General features: G+C 44.0%; 1 protein-coding gene across 2 annotated transcripts; it reads right to left on the bottom strand.

Moving 5' to 3' along the window:
- Positions 1-1,914: 1,914 nt before the first annotated feature.
- LOC122203216 (zinc finger protein 84-like) lies at positions 1,915-15,736 on the bottom strand. 2 transcript variants are annotated; one of them, XM_042909800.1, is made up of 5 exons: positions 15,658-15,736; positions 12,360-12,519; positions 5,400-5,526; positions 5,038-5,130; positions 1,915-3,965 (listed from the first exon to the last, which is right to left on the bottom strand). In XM_042909800.1, the coding sequence occupies exons 2-5, from the start codon at positions 12,372-12,374 to the stop codon at positions 2,911-2,913; spliced, it is 1,290 nt and encodes a 429-aa protein (XP_042765734.1). In that variant the 5' UTR covers positions 12,375-12,519; positions 15,658-15,736; the 3' UTR covers positions 1,915-2,910. The 2 variants fall into 2 exon arrangements, with proteins under 2 accessions (XP_042765734.1, XP_042765733.1); XM_042909799.1 differs by lacking the exon at positions 15,658-15,736 and adding an exon at positions 15,356-15,507.
- Between the last annotated feature and the right edge of the window lies 1 nt (position 15,737).

Here is a 15,737-nt window from a genome sequence, read left to right as displayed (position 1 = left end):
TATTTTTTGTTTACTAATCTCACACCCTTCAGTTTCCCCTCAGTTTCCCCAAATTCATCTAGAAGCACTTGATACAGGAGACTGGGATACACCTGCGGGCCAGGCTTCCCCAGCCCTGGGAGCAGAGCAGGGAGGGTAGAGGAAGGAATGGGTCTGAGGACCAGGCAGGTCCAGGGTCAGCACGGTCCACCCACTCTGTTATTTGTCACCCTTCCTTCTCATCCTCCCGTGATACACATGTGACAGTAAGGTGACAATGCTGTCCTGCCTATCATGAATGGGCGAATCCCACAGTGACACTCTCATCCTCTCCCCAACGAGAGAAAATACAAAGTCCTAGAGGTCCTCGTTTGTATCTCAAGTCTAGGGTCTCTAAGCACAATGTGACTTTGCTCGATCTCATGATCTATGAACTGAATCCTAAAACAAAACCTCGCCAATCAACGTTCCATATCAAAACAAAAAATAGGGAAGGAAAGTTTGTTGAAACATAACAAAAATATACACAGCAGGTACAGTTGCCAGGTATTCACCATAAAACGCTGGCTGAGATCAAAAAATTTTTTTCTCTGCCCCCGTTGCACGTTATGCTTGCCATTAGCAAGCTACTGGTGGGTCAAGGTTCTTTCTTCATCACTGAAGACTGAATTTCTAGTAGTCCTGTCCTAATGGGTGCTTTAGTCTCCCACGGGAACTCACAGGGAAATACTACGAGGCTTGTCAGTGAATCTGTCAGGCTCCATACAGAGTCACCTGGCCCCAAATGTGTACCAGCCATTCCTTAATCCTGCAGATCAAACACTCCAGCAGTAATGGTAACCTCCTTCTCTGTTGATTCCCTGGCACAAGACGCTCAAACGGCATCAAGACCTGTAATCGTGACGTTTGACAGGAGCCCAAGGTGCAAGGACAGAGAGCAGAAACCGCACGTGACGTCTCATCTCTCCCACCGCCTCTGTCAGCAGCTCCCAGCCAGATTCCAGCTGCTTTTCTTAGGGCAGTCGTTTTCAAGACTGGACCCTGACCAGTAAGCCAGACAACAAATCCCACGTGACACTTCAGAATAATGAAGAGCTCCCCGTATGGGCTGCATGAGAAATTTGGGGTCAAGGTCATCCCCCAAAGCAATACTGTGTTAACCTAGGCCCTAACTCTTAATTTTGATACAGCCCCATATGCAAATAACATTTGCTCTTGGATGTGAAATCTAAAGACCGTTGTCCACAAGTCTCCCTTTGTCTGATGAAAACAGTCATTTTTCTGTAATTCTAAACGTTACAATCATTCAGGAAAGGATTCTGACATTGTCAGGCATTACCAAGGAGAGGAATTACTAAAAATTCTAAACAGAGGTAGAGGGAACATGCATAGTAGATGGTTTCAACAGAGACAAGTTAGCAACGCAAGAAAATCACACATATAGGGAGTGATACAAAGCTCTGAATTTCACCAACATTCAAGACAGGCTTTTGGCATTTTCAAATACATTATTTAAAGATTTGGGGCACCTAAGGGGCGTCTGGGTGGCTCGGTTGGTTGAGCGTCCGACTTCAGCTCAGGTCAAGATCTCGCAGTTCAGGAGTTCGAGCCCCGTGTCGGGCTCTGTGCTGACAGCTCAGATCCTCTGTCCCCCTCTCTCTCTGCTCCTCCCCAACGCGTACGCGCACTCTCTTTCAAACATAAACATTAAAGAAGAAGAAGAAAAAATGCCCCTGAAAAATAACAGGAGGATATGTTTTGTGGGTATTTGATTTTATTAAAATTTTTAAAATGTTTATTTATTTTTGAGAGAGAGACAGAGCATGAGCGGGGGAGGGGCAGAGAGAGAGGGAGACACAGAATCTGAAGCAGGTTCCAGGCTCTGAGCTGTGAGCACAGACCCCGACGCGGGGCTCGAACCCACGAACTGCAAGACCATGACCTGAGCTGAAGTCGGACGCCCAACCGACTGAGCCACCCGGGAGCCCCTTGTGGGTATTTCATTTTTGCCAGCTCCACTTCTCGTCTGTTTAGATGACGAGCAATGCAGTTCAGAGTTTTTCTTTTGCTCACTTGGTCAGACATTAACTTGTATTCTTGCCTTTGCATGTTTAATGTCAACAATCTGGATGTAACTGGCGACTCAGAAGAGGCAGGAGATTTTATTGAAAAATTCCAGCTTCTGTTATTGAACACAGGGCATGGTAAGAGTTCCCAAACTCATTTGCATGTGCCAAAAAGTTGTGGCAATACAACTTAAACTATTTGTTAAGTAATAACTAAATCATTTGGTCTGGCTTACCTTCTACTATGGTACAAGACAAACGATATACATTGTGCAGCACCCTTGAGAGATGCTGTGCTATAAACATGACATATACCATATTCACAGATTAATTTCACATACGCTATGAAATTATATAAATTCACAAGATGTAGCCATACTCAGGAATATAAGCCCTATATTTGTCTGAAGCAATAGGCTTTCTACTTGGCTGTCAAGATTACTGAACATACTCATACACAGACATACATATCTTTAAAGCTTCATAAGCTTATCACTTAAAATAGAATATATAATCTTTTTTTTAAAGATGCAGTACCGTACTTGGAAATTGATTTTTTTTTTTGACATTGCTATGGACAAATTTTCCTGTATTCATTTAAGTCATTATTTTGTCCTCGATATGAATAACTTGATTTATGATGAGACTAGACCATTTGCTGAGCGCTTGTCTCTACTGCCTTTGCCACATTCACTGCACACAGAGGCTTACTCTCCAATTCGGCATTCTGACGTTCAAGGAAGTAGAACTTCCCGCCAATGACCTTCCTACACTCATGGCATTCGCAGGATTTTTATAAATGTGTTTTATGATATAGAGAGAAGGGTGATTATTTTCTTAAAAGTGTCTCACACTCGCTCTATTTCTAGGGTTCCTCTTCTGTGTGAGTTCTCTGATGTATCACGAGGTGTGATTTCTGGGAAAAAGCTTTCCCACAAGTGCTACATCCATAGGGCTTCTCTCCTGTGTGAGTCCTCTGATGTATGATGAGCTGTGACTTCCAAATAAATGCCTTCGTGCATTCCTTACATCCATAGGGCTTTTCTCCTGAGTGAGTTTTCTCATGTCTGAGGAGGAGTGACTTCCCACTGAAGGCTTTCCCACATTCGCTGCACCCATATGGTTTCTCTCCTGAATGAATTCTCTGATGTTTACGGAGACTTGACTTCTCCCTGAAGGCTTTCCCACATTCATTGCATTTATTGGGCTTTTCCTCTATATGGGTTCTCTTATGAGTAATAAGTTGCGATTTCCCACTAAAGCCTTTCCCACATTCACCGCAAGCATACGGTCTCTCTCCTGTATGACTTCGCTGATGAATAATGAGCTGGGACGTCTGAGAAAAGACTTTGCTGCACTCACTGCATTCATAAGGTTTCTCTCCTGTGTGAGTTCTCTGGTGTGTAATGAGATGAGACTTTCTAGAGAAGGCCTTCCCACACTCACATCCATAACGTTTTTCTCCTGTGTGAACCGTCTGATGTGTCACAAGGTGTGACTTCTGGGAAAAGGCTTTGCCACATTCACCGCATTTAAATGGTTTCTCTCCTGTGTGTGTTCTCTGATGTACAATGAGTCGTGACTTCTTGCTGGTGACTTTTCCACAATCGTTACATTCGTAGCATTTTGCTCCAACATGAGTTTTTCCATGTTCGGTATAGAAAAAGGATTTCTCATATCCATTGAATTTACCAGGTTTCCTTCTTCCACGGTTTCCAGCCTCAGTAAATAAACCTAACGAGTGTTTCAAATGGTTTCCATTTGAGACATGCTTACTGGACTTTTGCTTTAACGGTGCAAGGTTCATGCTGGGTTGGAATGTTTTTCCACTGGCGTTAGTTTCATGGACTTGTTCCGATTTTTTAATCCTGTCTTGGATTTCTTGGTGCCAAGCTTTGTAATCGTCAACTTTCCAGTATTCTAGAAAGGAGAATGATAAACATATTTTGTGGATTCAATAATCGTGAACAGGTGAACTAGAAGTGCAGAAAACATCATGCACAACTATACATGTTTGGGAATTAAAATTAAATAAAGTGCTCTCATGGAAACTGAGGTAGAAAACTAATAATAGATAAGGGAAAGGGGAAAAAAAAAACCTTTGACTAAATAGGTTGCTAAAGGCCATGATATAATAATCTGTCCTAAGCAAAGGTAGGGTTTTATCTGAGCACAATCTGCATTAAAAAGTTGCACTACAAGGTAGGAAATGATGACACCAAAGTTATTCCTTTGGTTATAGGCATAGAAGGAGTAAACTTCCATAAAAGAAATCAAGTAGAGAATAGAAGGAATGACCGCAGGTATATAATAGTAATCTGAGGCATTTAACAATAAAAAGGGAAAGAAAATAGGAGGGAATTAGAATGATGAGAAGAAAAAAACACAATGAATTCTCGGTACCAGTGAAAAGACAAGGGATCTATCAGCAGGATACGTTTGTGGCGTGGAGAGGGGAAAAGAACACACACGGTCTGAGGTGAGAAGGGTTGGGCTCCTTAGTACAGACCAGAGGAGCATAGCTCACTCTAAAATCAAAGCAAAGACGGACAGATTATCCTCACACAGATAAGTGATCTATATAAGATCTGGGTATCTGAGAAGCTCATATCCGTGGTTCTGAGTCCCTTCTAAAGGTTTAGTGATTGGAGAATTATCTAAACAGCATTTCAAAGGTGCCCATCCCTCACTGTCTTTACGTCCACTGTAAACTGACATGTATTTTTTTATTAAAATTTTTTTAATTTTTTTTTTTATTTATTTTTGAGACAGAGAGAGACAGAGCATGAGCAGGGGAGGGCCAGAGAGAGAGGGAGGCACAGAATCCGAAGCAGGCTCCAGGCTCTGAGCTGTCAGCACAGAGCCCGACGCGGGGCTTGAACTCACGGACCGCGAGATCATGACCTGAGCTGAAGTCGGACGCTTAACCGACTGAGCCACCCCGGCGCCCCTAAACTGGCATTAAAATTCCACCTTCTCACATGTGACTCACCCGACAGGCTCTGACTTGGGACCTCTTCGCCTAGTATCCAAGGCTGCTCTCGCTCCAGTTTGAAGATCACATCTGGTTTGATAAGTTGAAACCCTGTATGTGAAAAATCACACATGACTGGAGCCTAATTTATTGGGCTTCAGACTTCTGAGAATAAATAAATGCTTAGCTTCAGAGGCTGTGCAGGGAGGCCTTCCATCTGGGATGTGAGCGTGCACTCAACACAAAACAGCGCTGAGAATTCGTGAATTCTTAAGCTAAAGCCTAAGTCACTGCACACTTCAAAGGCCCCCATTGATAGTAAGCGAAGAGGAAATGGCAAGTGCCTGGGCAGAGCCCGAGTCCGCACAAGATGTCCTTACCCAGGGACACGAGACTGCTCACATTCTCCAGCATCACGTTTCTGTACAAGTTCTTCTGAGCAGAGTCCAGGAGCTGCCACTCGTCCCGTGTGAAGTTCACGGCCACATCCTCAAAAGCCAATGACCCCTGAAAGAGCATGTCCTTGCTGAATCTGAAGAAATGGATACCATAACAAAGGAAAGGCGGCAAGGCCCTGGAGTGGGAGCCCCCGGGAGCCGCCACGCCAAAGTGCCCAGTTCCCAGTAACGAATCGCAATTGCTCTGAGCCGGATGCCGGCTCCCTCTGTTCTTGTCTCTCTTACATCTAGAGTCGGTCACGTGACTGTGTGCCGGAGATAGGACGTACGAGGTGTGTGAGGGCCATCCGCGGGGAAGCTGCCGTTTTTGGGTAAAAGAGATACTGATTTCGCCCTCTGCCCCCTCTACCTTTCTTCCTGCTGTTACCGCAGACGTTGCCCTCAGAGCTGCTGCAGCCACTTTGGGACGTGAGACAATGTGAGTGAAGTTTGGCAGAGCAGAAACCTGGAAACATTTTGTCCTTTATGATACCGGTCATGAGCTGTGCCAGCCCAGGACCATCTACTTCCGGGTGTCTTGCAGGAGAAAGTTCTATGGCCTTATTATCAGAGCTCCCACTATTTGTAAATGAAGTCATCTCCGATACACTGATTTTGACCATTCTTATCAGGATTCAGTACACAGGCTTTTTATCACATGCCTAGATTTGCATTATACCTTACTGGAGAAACAGAAGTCTTAAAAATCCTGTAGTGTTTTAAGTGAGATAGTATGACCTAGAATGTTTATCGACCCACAAGTGTGTGAGGTTCCACTCTGGTGTCATCAACACGAAGGTGAACGGGATTCACTCTGTCCTCACAGGGCCCTCAATCTTGTCGCCAGGTCAAGTTACCACAGACGCTGGGGCCAGAGAACATACGTGGTTTAAACACAACTGTAAGGGGTTATCATTTACCCCTTAGATCGGCAAAAATGAAAACTTTTCAATATCCCGACAAGCCAAGAATATGGATGAATGCACTGCGGGTGTGGCTGGTTCAGAGTACCTTCTGTGTGCCAGCACTGGGGACAGTCACCTGTCTGCCAGCACCGGGGACAGAGTCACCTTCTGTGTGTCAGCAGTGGGGACAGTCACCTGTCTGCCAGCACTGGGCACAGAGTCACCTTCTATGTGCCAGCACTGGGGACAGTCACCTTCCGTGCACCAGCAGTGCTGTCCGCCCGGCTCGCACCTTAGAGCAGGGGCTGCAAATTGCCAAGCCCAGTCAGCACTTAGATGCTAAAATAAAGCTTCTTGAAAGCCAGCTTCCAGCCATCTGTTCACGTACGATCCATGACTCTCTTGCAGGACCGCAGGGGAGGTGAGCAGTTGCGCCAGGGATGTGTGGCCGGAAAAGCCTAAAATATTCACCTTCTGCTCCTGCCTTAGAGACTTTCTTGTACATGTCCGCCGGGCAATAAATACATTGGTGTTTAAAACAGGAAATCTGACAGACACCCGGGTGGCTCAGCGGGTTCAGTGTCTGACTTCGGCTCAGGTCATAATCTCGTTGTCCGTGGGTTTGAGCCCCGCGTCGGGCTCTGTGCTGACAGCTCAGAGCCTGGAACCTGTTTCGGATTCTGGTGTCTCCCTCTCTCTCTGCCCCTCCCCCACTCACACTCTGTCTCTTTCAAATGAATAAACGTTAAATAAATAACCGAACAGGGGTGCCTGGCTGGCTCAGTCCGTTGAGTGTCTGACTTTGGCTCAGATCATGATCTCACAGTTCATGGGTTTGAGCCCCATGTCAGGCTCTCTGCTTATGGCTCAGAGCCTGGAGCCTGCTTCGGATTCTGTGTCTCCCTCTCTCTCTGCCCCTCCCCAACTAGCACTCTGTCCGTCTCTGTCTCTCAAAAAGTAAAATTAAAAACGTTAAAAAATACACAAATAAATAAAATAAATTGTGAACTAATTCAACTCACTTCTAGAAAAAAACCAGAATGATAAACCTCCACCCTACTTTCTAAAGGAAAGAGTCTATATACTCTGGAAAGTGAACAAAATGAAGCAAGTTATACTTCAGTTTCCACCATTTTTTATTTACAACATCTAGAATGCAGTAAAATATATATACAAAGAAGTATAAAAATGTGACCAAGAACTACGGCCACAGAAAGTAAAACCAGCCGACAGAAGGAGATCTACAGATGCCTAATTTATGTGAATTAAGAGACAGACTCTAAAATAACAATACTAAATATGTTGAATAACTTAGAGGAAACATGGATATGATAAGTGAAGGGATGGAATCTTTCAGGAGAGAAAAGGAAATTAATTTTTTAAAAAAGAACCAAATAGAAACTCTAGACTGAACAGCTGATATTAAGTACTTATCAAATGGACTTAACAGCAGATGTTATGAAGGAAAAGATTCATGAACTTGAAAATCGATTAATAAAAACCATACAGGGGCACCTGGGTGGCTCAGTCGGTTAAGCGCCTGACTCTTGATTTCGGCTCAGGTCATGATGTCACAGTTCATGAGATCGAGCCCCGCATTGGGCTCTGTGCTGACAGTATGGAGCCTGCTTGGGATTCCCTCTCCCTCTCTCTGCCCTTCCCCTACACTTGCTCTCTCGGTCTCAAACTAAATAAAATAAAGTTAAAAAAAACCAACATACACAGTATAAAGCACTGGAAACAATGTATCAAGTGTCAGTGACCTGTAGGACAATATAAAAACATCTTATACACCATAATTGGAGGGTCAGAAGAAAGAAAATAGGACAGAAAAAAATATTTGAGTAAATAATGGCTGGAAATGTTCCAAATGTGAAGAAAAACATTCCACAGACACAAGAAACTCAAAGTATCCCAATCAGGATACATATAAAGAAAACCAGACCGAGGTTCATCAGAGCCAAATTGCTCAAAACTAAAAATAAAATCTTAAAATCAGCCAGAGGGTAAGACGCAGTACATTCCAGGGATCAACATAAGAGGGATGGGACAACTGACCTCTCACCAGAAACAATGCAAGCCAACGTATAATGGAATGTCCAAAATGTTCAAACAAACAAAAAAATCTAGCATGTTTTTCAGGAAAAAAACCCAAAACAACCCTTTCAAAGGGTGGCTACATGGAGACAGCACAGCATGTGTCCACCAACACCGAAGGCCTCGTCAACGAGGGTGGGCCCATCGCATGGTGAGAAGAAGGAGGGAGGAAGCCCAGAAGAAAGTGCTTCGTTCCTGTGCCTGGGGACTCAGGCTGTGGAAAGCAGGAGGGCAGAGTCGCGCAGAAGCACATGTCCTCCAACACCCGAGAACAGGGACCACCACACAAACGCTCCAAAAGAAGGCAGGGAAAAGAAACAAAGAACAAATAGTACAAATAGAAAACAAATAGCAAGATGCTAGACTTCAACCCAAATATGTCAATAATTACTTAAAATGTTAACGGACTAAATAAACATTCCACAGAAAAGAGAGATTATCAGACTGGAAAAAGTAAGACCTACCTATATGATACTTACAAAAGACACACTTAATGATGATTTTTAAAAATTTATTTAATTTTGAGAGACAGAGAGAGACAGAGTGTGAGCAGGGGAAGGGCAGAGAGAGGGAGACACAGAATCTGAAGCAGGCTCCAGGCTCAGCTGTCAGCACAGAGCCCGACGCGGGGCTCGAATCCACGAACCGTGAGATCGTGATCTGAGCCAAAGTCAGTGACTTAACCGACTGAGCCACCCAGGTGCTCAAGACACAATTACAGAGGTACAAATAAGTTAGATGTAAAATACAGGAAAGGGTAATAGCACTCAGACATTCATATAGAAACTAGTGTAGCTACATTAATATTAAACAAAGTAAGCTTCAAGATAAGGGGTATTGCTTATATAAAAGATAAAAAAGGACATTTCATAACAACAGAAGGGTCAATTCATCAAGAAAACATAATAATCCTAAATGTGCAAACATTTAATAACAAAGCTTCACCTGGCGGCTGGGTGGCTGAGTCGGTTAAGTGTCCAATTCCACTCAGATCATGATCTCTCAAGTCGAGGGTTCAAGCCCTGCGTCAGGCTCTCTGCTGTCAGCATGGAGCCCATTTCAGATCCTCTGTCCCCCTCTTTTTCTGCCCTTCCCCTGCTCATAGGTTTGCACACACGCGCTCTCTCTCTCTCTCTCAAAAATGAACAAATATTGAAAAAAAAGTAACAGAGGGGCACCTGGGTGGCTCAGTTGGTTAAGCTTCCGACTTCAACTCAGGTCATGATCTCACAGTTTGTGGGTTCAAGCCCCACATCAGGCTCTGTGCTGACAGCTCAGAGCCTAGAGGTTACTTGCTTCAGATTCTGTGTCTCCCTCTCTCTCTCTGCCCCCTGTGCTCTGACTCTCTCTCCAAAATAAATAAACATTAAAAAAATTGTTTTAATAAAAATAAAAAAATAACAGAGCTTCAAAATACATGACGAAAATACTGACATAAATAAATGGGTGCAGTTTCAATTGCATAAGGCGAAAAAAGTGATGGATGTGGATGGTAGTGATGGTTGCACAATATTATGAACATGTTTATGTCTATCTTATCATAATCAAAAAACAGAAAACATTATCAGCAATAATTAAAAGAATGCAAGCTAAAAATACAAGGAAATGTCATTTTTCATCTATCAGGTTGGCAAGGATAAAAAGTTGACATGGGGGCGCCTGGGTGGCTCGGTTGGTTAAGCATCTGACTCTTGATCTCAGTTCACGTCATGAGCTCAGGTCTTGATTAGGGTCATGAGTTCAAGCCCCGTGTTGGGCTCCATGCTGGGTATGGAGCCTACTTAAAAAAAAAGAAAAGAAAAAAAAAAAGGTGATACAACTCAGTGTTGGTAAGGATGTGGGGAAGAGTCAGCAAAACACCGTTGATAAAACAAATTTGAATACGCTTTTAGAAGGCAATTTTGTAATCTCTATTAATATGTAAAACTTGCATGGCCTTTGACCCAGAAATTCTATGTCTGGGCATTTATTGTACATAAACTCTTGTACAAATCCTCAAAAAAAACTGGAGGTTTTCACCGGCTCTCAATAATTGATTGAACCAGTAGACAAAAATCAGTAAGAATATAGAATTGAACATGCTATCAACTGATTTAACCTAATTGACATTTATTTATTGAACATTCCATCCAACAACACATTCTCCTTGACTCACATGGATTATTCCCAAAGATACACCATATGCTGGACCATAAAATAAGTCCCAAAGAATTGATATCATAAGGAGACGTTCTCTGACCATAAAAAAAATACAATCAGAACGTAATAACAAAAAGGTATGTAGAGAACTCCTCACCTCAAGTATTTGTAAATTAAGCAGCACACTTTACATGATTCAGGGTCAAAGAATAAATCACAGTGAACATATTTTGGATTTCATTCTAACAAAAACAAAACAGACCAAACACCCCACAGTACTGGGGCACTCTACTGGAGAAGCCTTACATGGGTCTTAGGACAGTCAATTTTAGACACGTCTCAGCCATGCAGATGTGGCTCTTTTCATACAAGATATGAATTGGGGCACATATTCATTCAGTTCACCGGTTTAATGATTCCCTGTACCATGCTGGTAATCTAATTGAGTCTATGATGCCAGCCAGATTAGTCAATCTGATGTGTGAAGCTGTTAAACTTGTGAATGACTTCTGAGGGTGATTAGTTATTCAATGTGATCCAGACTTATGCTGAGAAGTCAGTTCTCTGGAAAAACAGTCCTAATTTGTAGCATTTGCTAATCTGTGTTGAAAATATTCCTACCATGGCTGATTTCAAGCTATCAAAGTTTAATAACTGGTTTACAAAACTCAGAATTTAAGTTTTGCAAGTTGGTATGAGCTGACTCCAACACATTACTGGTAATTAAAAAAACAAAACAAAACAAAACAAAACAAAAGAGTGATTTTATGCCAAACACAAGATCTGGATTTCACATCCTATATAGGTTATTGTCCCTACAAAAATAGTATATTTAATTTTGAAACAAATGTCTTAATGCAAACAACACACACATTTTAGGCCCTTCTCTTCAACCATCACACTGAAACATTGGAAGGAATCATTAAAAAAGTTGCTATTAAAACTTGAATGAAGGGGCGCCTGGGTGGTTCGGCTGGGTGCACGTCCAAGTCTTGATATCAGCTCAGGTCATGATCCCAGGGTTGTGGGATCAAGCCCCAAGTCTGGCTCCGCACTGAATGTGGAACCTGCTTGGGATTTTCTCTCCCTTTGTGCCCCACCTCCCTGCTCATGCTCGCTCACTCTATCTCTCTAAAAAAATAAATAAATAAATACATAAAATTAAAAATAAAATTTAAAAACTTGAATGGAAAAAAATCTCGATATACTGGCCAAACAGCAGAATGTATCTAATGGAAGAGGACATTTGCAGTGTGAATTACCACACTGATGAATTCTGCAAGAATCAAGGTGAGAAGAAAAGAAGTCAAATATATTAAAGAAAAGTTTTTAAACTCAGAGCATAGATCCAGAAGAGAATACCCATCAAGCATTCCAAAACTGGAGAAAATGGAGAATAAAGGGGAGGAAATAATGAGGGAAGCAAAACGGGAAAATTGCCCAAAGTTGAAGGCAGGCAAAAGCTTTTCCAACTGAAAGCAATAAAAAAATGTAAATTAAAAAAAAAAAAAAATGTGACAGGGTGCCTGGGTAGCCCAGTTGGTTAAGTATCTGACTTCAGCTCAGGTCATGATGTCATGGCTCGTGGGTTCGAGCCCCACATAGGGCTCTGTGCTGACAGCTCAGAGCCTGGAGCCTGCTTCTAATTCTGTGTGTGTGTCTCTCTCTCAAAAATAAATAAACATTAAAAACCAGTAAATTGTTCACTTTAAATGGGTGAATTGTATGGAACCATAACTGAGGAAATAAATGAATTACTTACCTGGGACTTAGTCATTTTCTGCCACACTTGGAAAATGGCCAGTAACTTTAGGCTCTGCTCTATCCTTCTTAACTCCTCTGGTCAGGACTCTCTTCACCAAGGATTCACTTCTGGGACTTCTTTATCTCAAATAAGCCAATTACTTCATGGAAACCGGAATCTGTTGAATCAGTTAACAAAGTCTCTTTAGTAGATGCAAATCTCCCTCTTTTGCTGAAAACTCACCTTCATTTAAAGCTCAAACTGTGTTTTCTATAGACTCTAAACAGACTTTAAATGGGTGATGAGTATTAAGGAGGACACTTGTGATGAGCAATGGGTGTGGTATCTAAGTGATGAAGCACTAAATTCTACACCCAAAGCCAACTTTACCATATATGTTAACTAACTAGAATTTAAATAAACTTAAATGAAAAAAAAAAATACTCTAGGCTCCTGGGTGACTCAGTCAGTTAAGCATCCAACTCTTAATTTTGGCTCAGGTCATGATTTCACAGTTCGTGGGATCGAACCCCACGTTGGGTTCCACAAAGAGTGGAACCTGCTTGGGATTCTCTATCCCTCTGCCCTTCCTCTGCTCGTGCTCTCTCTCTCTCTCAAAATAAATAAACTTTTTTAATTTAATTTAATTTTTTTAATGTTTTATTTATTTTTGAGGGAGAGAGAGACAGAGCGCAAGCAGGGGAGGAGAGAGAGAGGGAGACACAGAATCTGAAGCAGGCTTCAGGCTCCAAGTTGTCAGCACAGAGCCCGATGTGGGGCTTGAACTCACGAACTGTGAGATCATGACCTGAGCTGAAGTCAGATGCTTAACTGACTGAGCCACCCAGGTGCCCCAATAAACAAACTTTTAAAAAAAAGACTGTAAACAGATCTAACAAGGACTCAAACAGCAGCGTACGCAGAAGGAACCCCACAGCATTGATAGCATTTAACCAAGCATTCATTGTCTCTGAAAGGAAGGGAGACAGCAATGGTGTGTGTGTAAAATATATAGCAAACAGGAAATAAGAACATCAATTTCATTTAAAAAATGTTTTCAATGTTTGTTTATTTTTGAGAGAAAGAGACACACACACAGAGTATGAGTGGCAGAGGGGCAGAGAGAGAGGAGACACAGAATCTGGGGCAGGCTCCAGGCTCCGAGCTGTCAGCACAGAGCCCGACGTGGGGCTGGAACCCACGAATCACGAGATCATGACCTGAGCTGAAGTCAGATGCTTAACCCACTGAGCCACCCAGGCACCCCTTGAACATCAATTTCATTTTTAAATAAAGGCATGAATAAAAGAGGAAAGTGAATCCAACCATTCATGAAATGAATAATTCAGCTGAGTTTCTCCTCAAAATACAACAAACAATTCATTTTAAGGTCATAGCGTTCTTTGAGAGTTCTAAATTAGTTAATACATGTAAGTACCTTAGAACTATAACTGGCACATACACATTTAGTAAATGCTAGTTAGCGCTCTTACTATTACAGGACATGATTATAGAGAAATCAGAAAATACATATCAACTAACAATTATTACCCATAACCCCACTACTTCAAAGGTACCTCTCTCACAGGGTGTTAGAAACCGTCTGACATTGTTACAAAACTGTGATCTTACAGTCTTACATTTTTGAATCGCCTTTTATGCTATATAGTAAACCCACTTTCAGACCAATAAATATAACTGCAGACCTGTGATTACATCGTATAAAAACTCAATCAATTTTCAACCAACACCTGATATCCAGGCATCCCTCGTCTTCGATCCCTGACCCCAAGTCCACCCAATCAGCAGCCTCAAAGACCTCCCAGTCAATTCCACAGCTCACTAATCAACCATTTGCAAAAGCCCATTCACCACTTACTCCACCAGTCGTACTCCCAACAAGCCCTGTGAGTCCCAGTCACCAGGCACATTCGGCCCATCACTAACTCCCACAACCCTATCACTTACACCAATAAGTCCCTCATTCACCCCCCAACTTATTAACTCCCACAGGCTTCCCGATGACTCCTCCGACTGTCCCCACAAACTGTCGCCTCAGTTGTCCAAATCTACTATGTCCCCAGTCATTCCCACAGCCCCCCAGTTACTCACAGCCAAATGTCTACCAGTCTCTGCCTCCACCTGCAGGCTACCAAGTCACCAACCCCATAGTACCACAATCAGTCACTAACCCATAGTTCCACAATCACTACTCTTTCTTCCTTTTCTTTTTTGTTTTTAAAGGCGAACTCTGCGCCCAGCCTGGGGCTTGAACTCACAACCCCGAGTTCAATAATTGCACACGCCAGCGACTAGGCCAGCCAGGTGCCCCAATACTCTTCTGATTGATACCCAGGCCTTCCTAATGGCTCAATCATTCCTACTGTCCCCAATTCCTCACCCATCAGGCATCCTAATCCTGATCTCTGGATTCCCCAGTCACTGATGTAAACTGACATCCTAGGCTCACTTCCTCCGTGAGCCTATAATTAGTGACACACACAGCGCCCCCCACACCTCCACTGGCCTCCCAAACTACTCAACCCTAAGGCAAAATAACAGGTTAATGAGAAAAATCCCCCTCCAGTAATGTCCCCCCACTCACAGAGCTCTTGCAAACCCCAGCAATCCCCAAACCACACAAGACCCCAATCTATCACCCCGAAAATATTCAACTTCACGCTCCCTCCAATCAGCAAATTCTATTTGCCCTTCACTAACCCCACCAGGCGCCCGATTTCTGCACTCCACAGCTGCCCCAATCACTGACACCCCGAAGGCGCCCCCAGCCCACATCACTGACACCTTGAGACCAGCTCAGGCCTGCGGCCCCATCTTTCACTCCCCGAAGGTGACTTTAAGGCACGAAAGCTTTAAATCTCTAATTCTGTCCCACCATTTCTGCAGACCCCCGGACGCCGCCCTAACAGGTCCACAACCACCCCTCGCCCCACGCACCCCGCCAGCCCCGCCCCCGCCCCCACACTCGTCCGGACAGGCCCCCGCTCACTCACCTCACTACCCGTCACCGAGCCCCACGGCCCCTTCAGCAGGCGTCGGCCCCCAGCCGCTCTCGGCCCCGCTCCCTCCGGCGCCCTCCGCACAGGCCCAGTCACCCATCCCCGGAGTCCCCTGCTCCGATCCTGCCTGACCGGCCCGCTCTGCCCCGCCGCCCCAGACCCCACTGGCCCCACACGCTGCCCTGACCCGCAGAACGCGCACCGGGGACACCGCGGGGCCCGCGCGGACACCGAGGCCGCCCCCGCCCCGCAGCCCGCCCGCTCCCCACACGGCCTCCCCCTCCGGCCAGTAGTACCAAGGTTCGCCCGGCCCACCGAGGAAGCGTGCGCGCAGCACTACATTTCCCAGAGTGCCGCTCGTCCCAGAACTACATCT

Source organism: Panthera leo, chromosome D3, assembly GCF_018350215.1.
Source record: "Panthera leo isolate Ple1 chromosome D3, P.leo_Ple1_pat1.1, whole genome shotgun sequence".
Lineage (NCBI taxonomy): Eukaryota > Metazoa > Chordata > Mammalia > Carnivora > Felidae > Panthera > Panthera leo.
This window is presented reverse-complemented; position numbering and strand designations above follow the sequence as displayed.

What these genes read in the sequence shown, in the direction of transcription:
- LOC122203216 (XM_042909800.1), bottom strand. An exon ending in GAGCAGTCTCGTGTCCCTGG is followed by an intron (nt 5,131 to 5,399) that starts GTAAGGACATCT and finishes TTTCACATACAG; the next exon opens with GGTTTCAACTTATCAAACCA. An exon ending in CCCAAGTCAGAGCCTGTCGG is followed by an intron (nt 3,966 to 5,037) that starts GTGAGTCACATG and finishes TCTCCTTTCTAG; the next exon opens with AATACTGGAAAGTTGACGAT.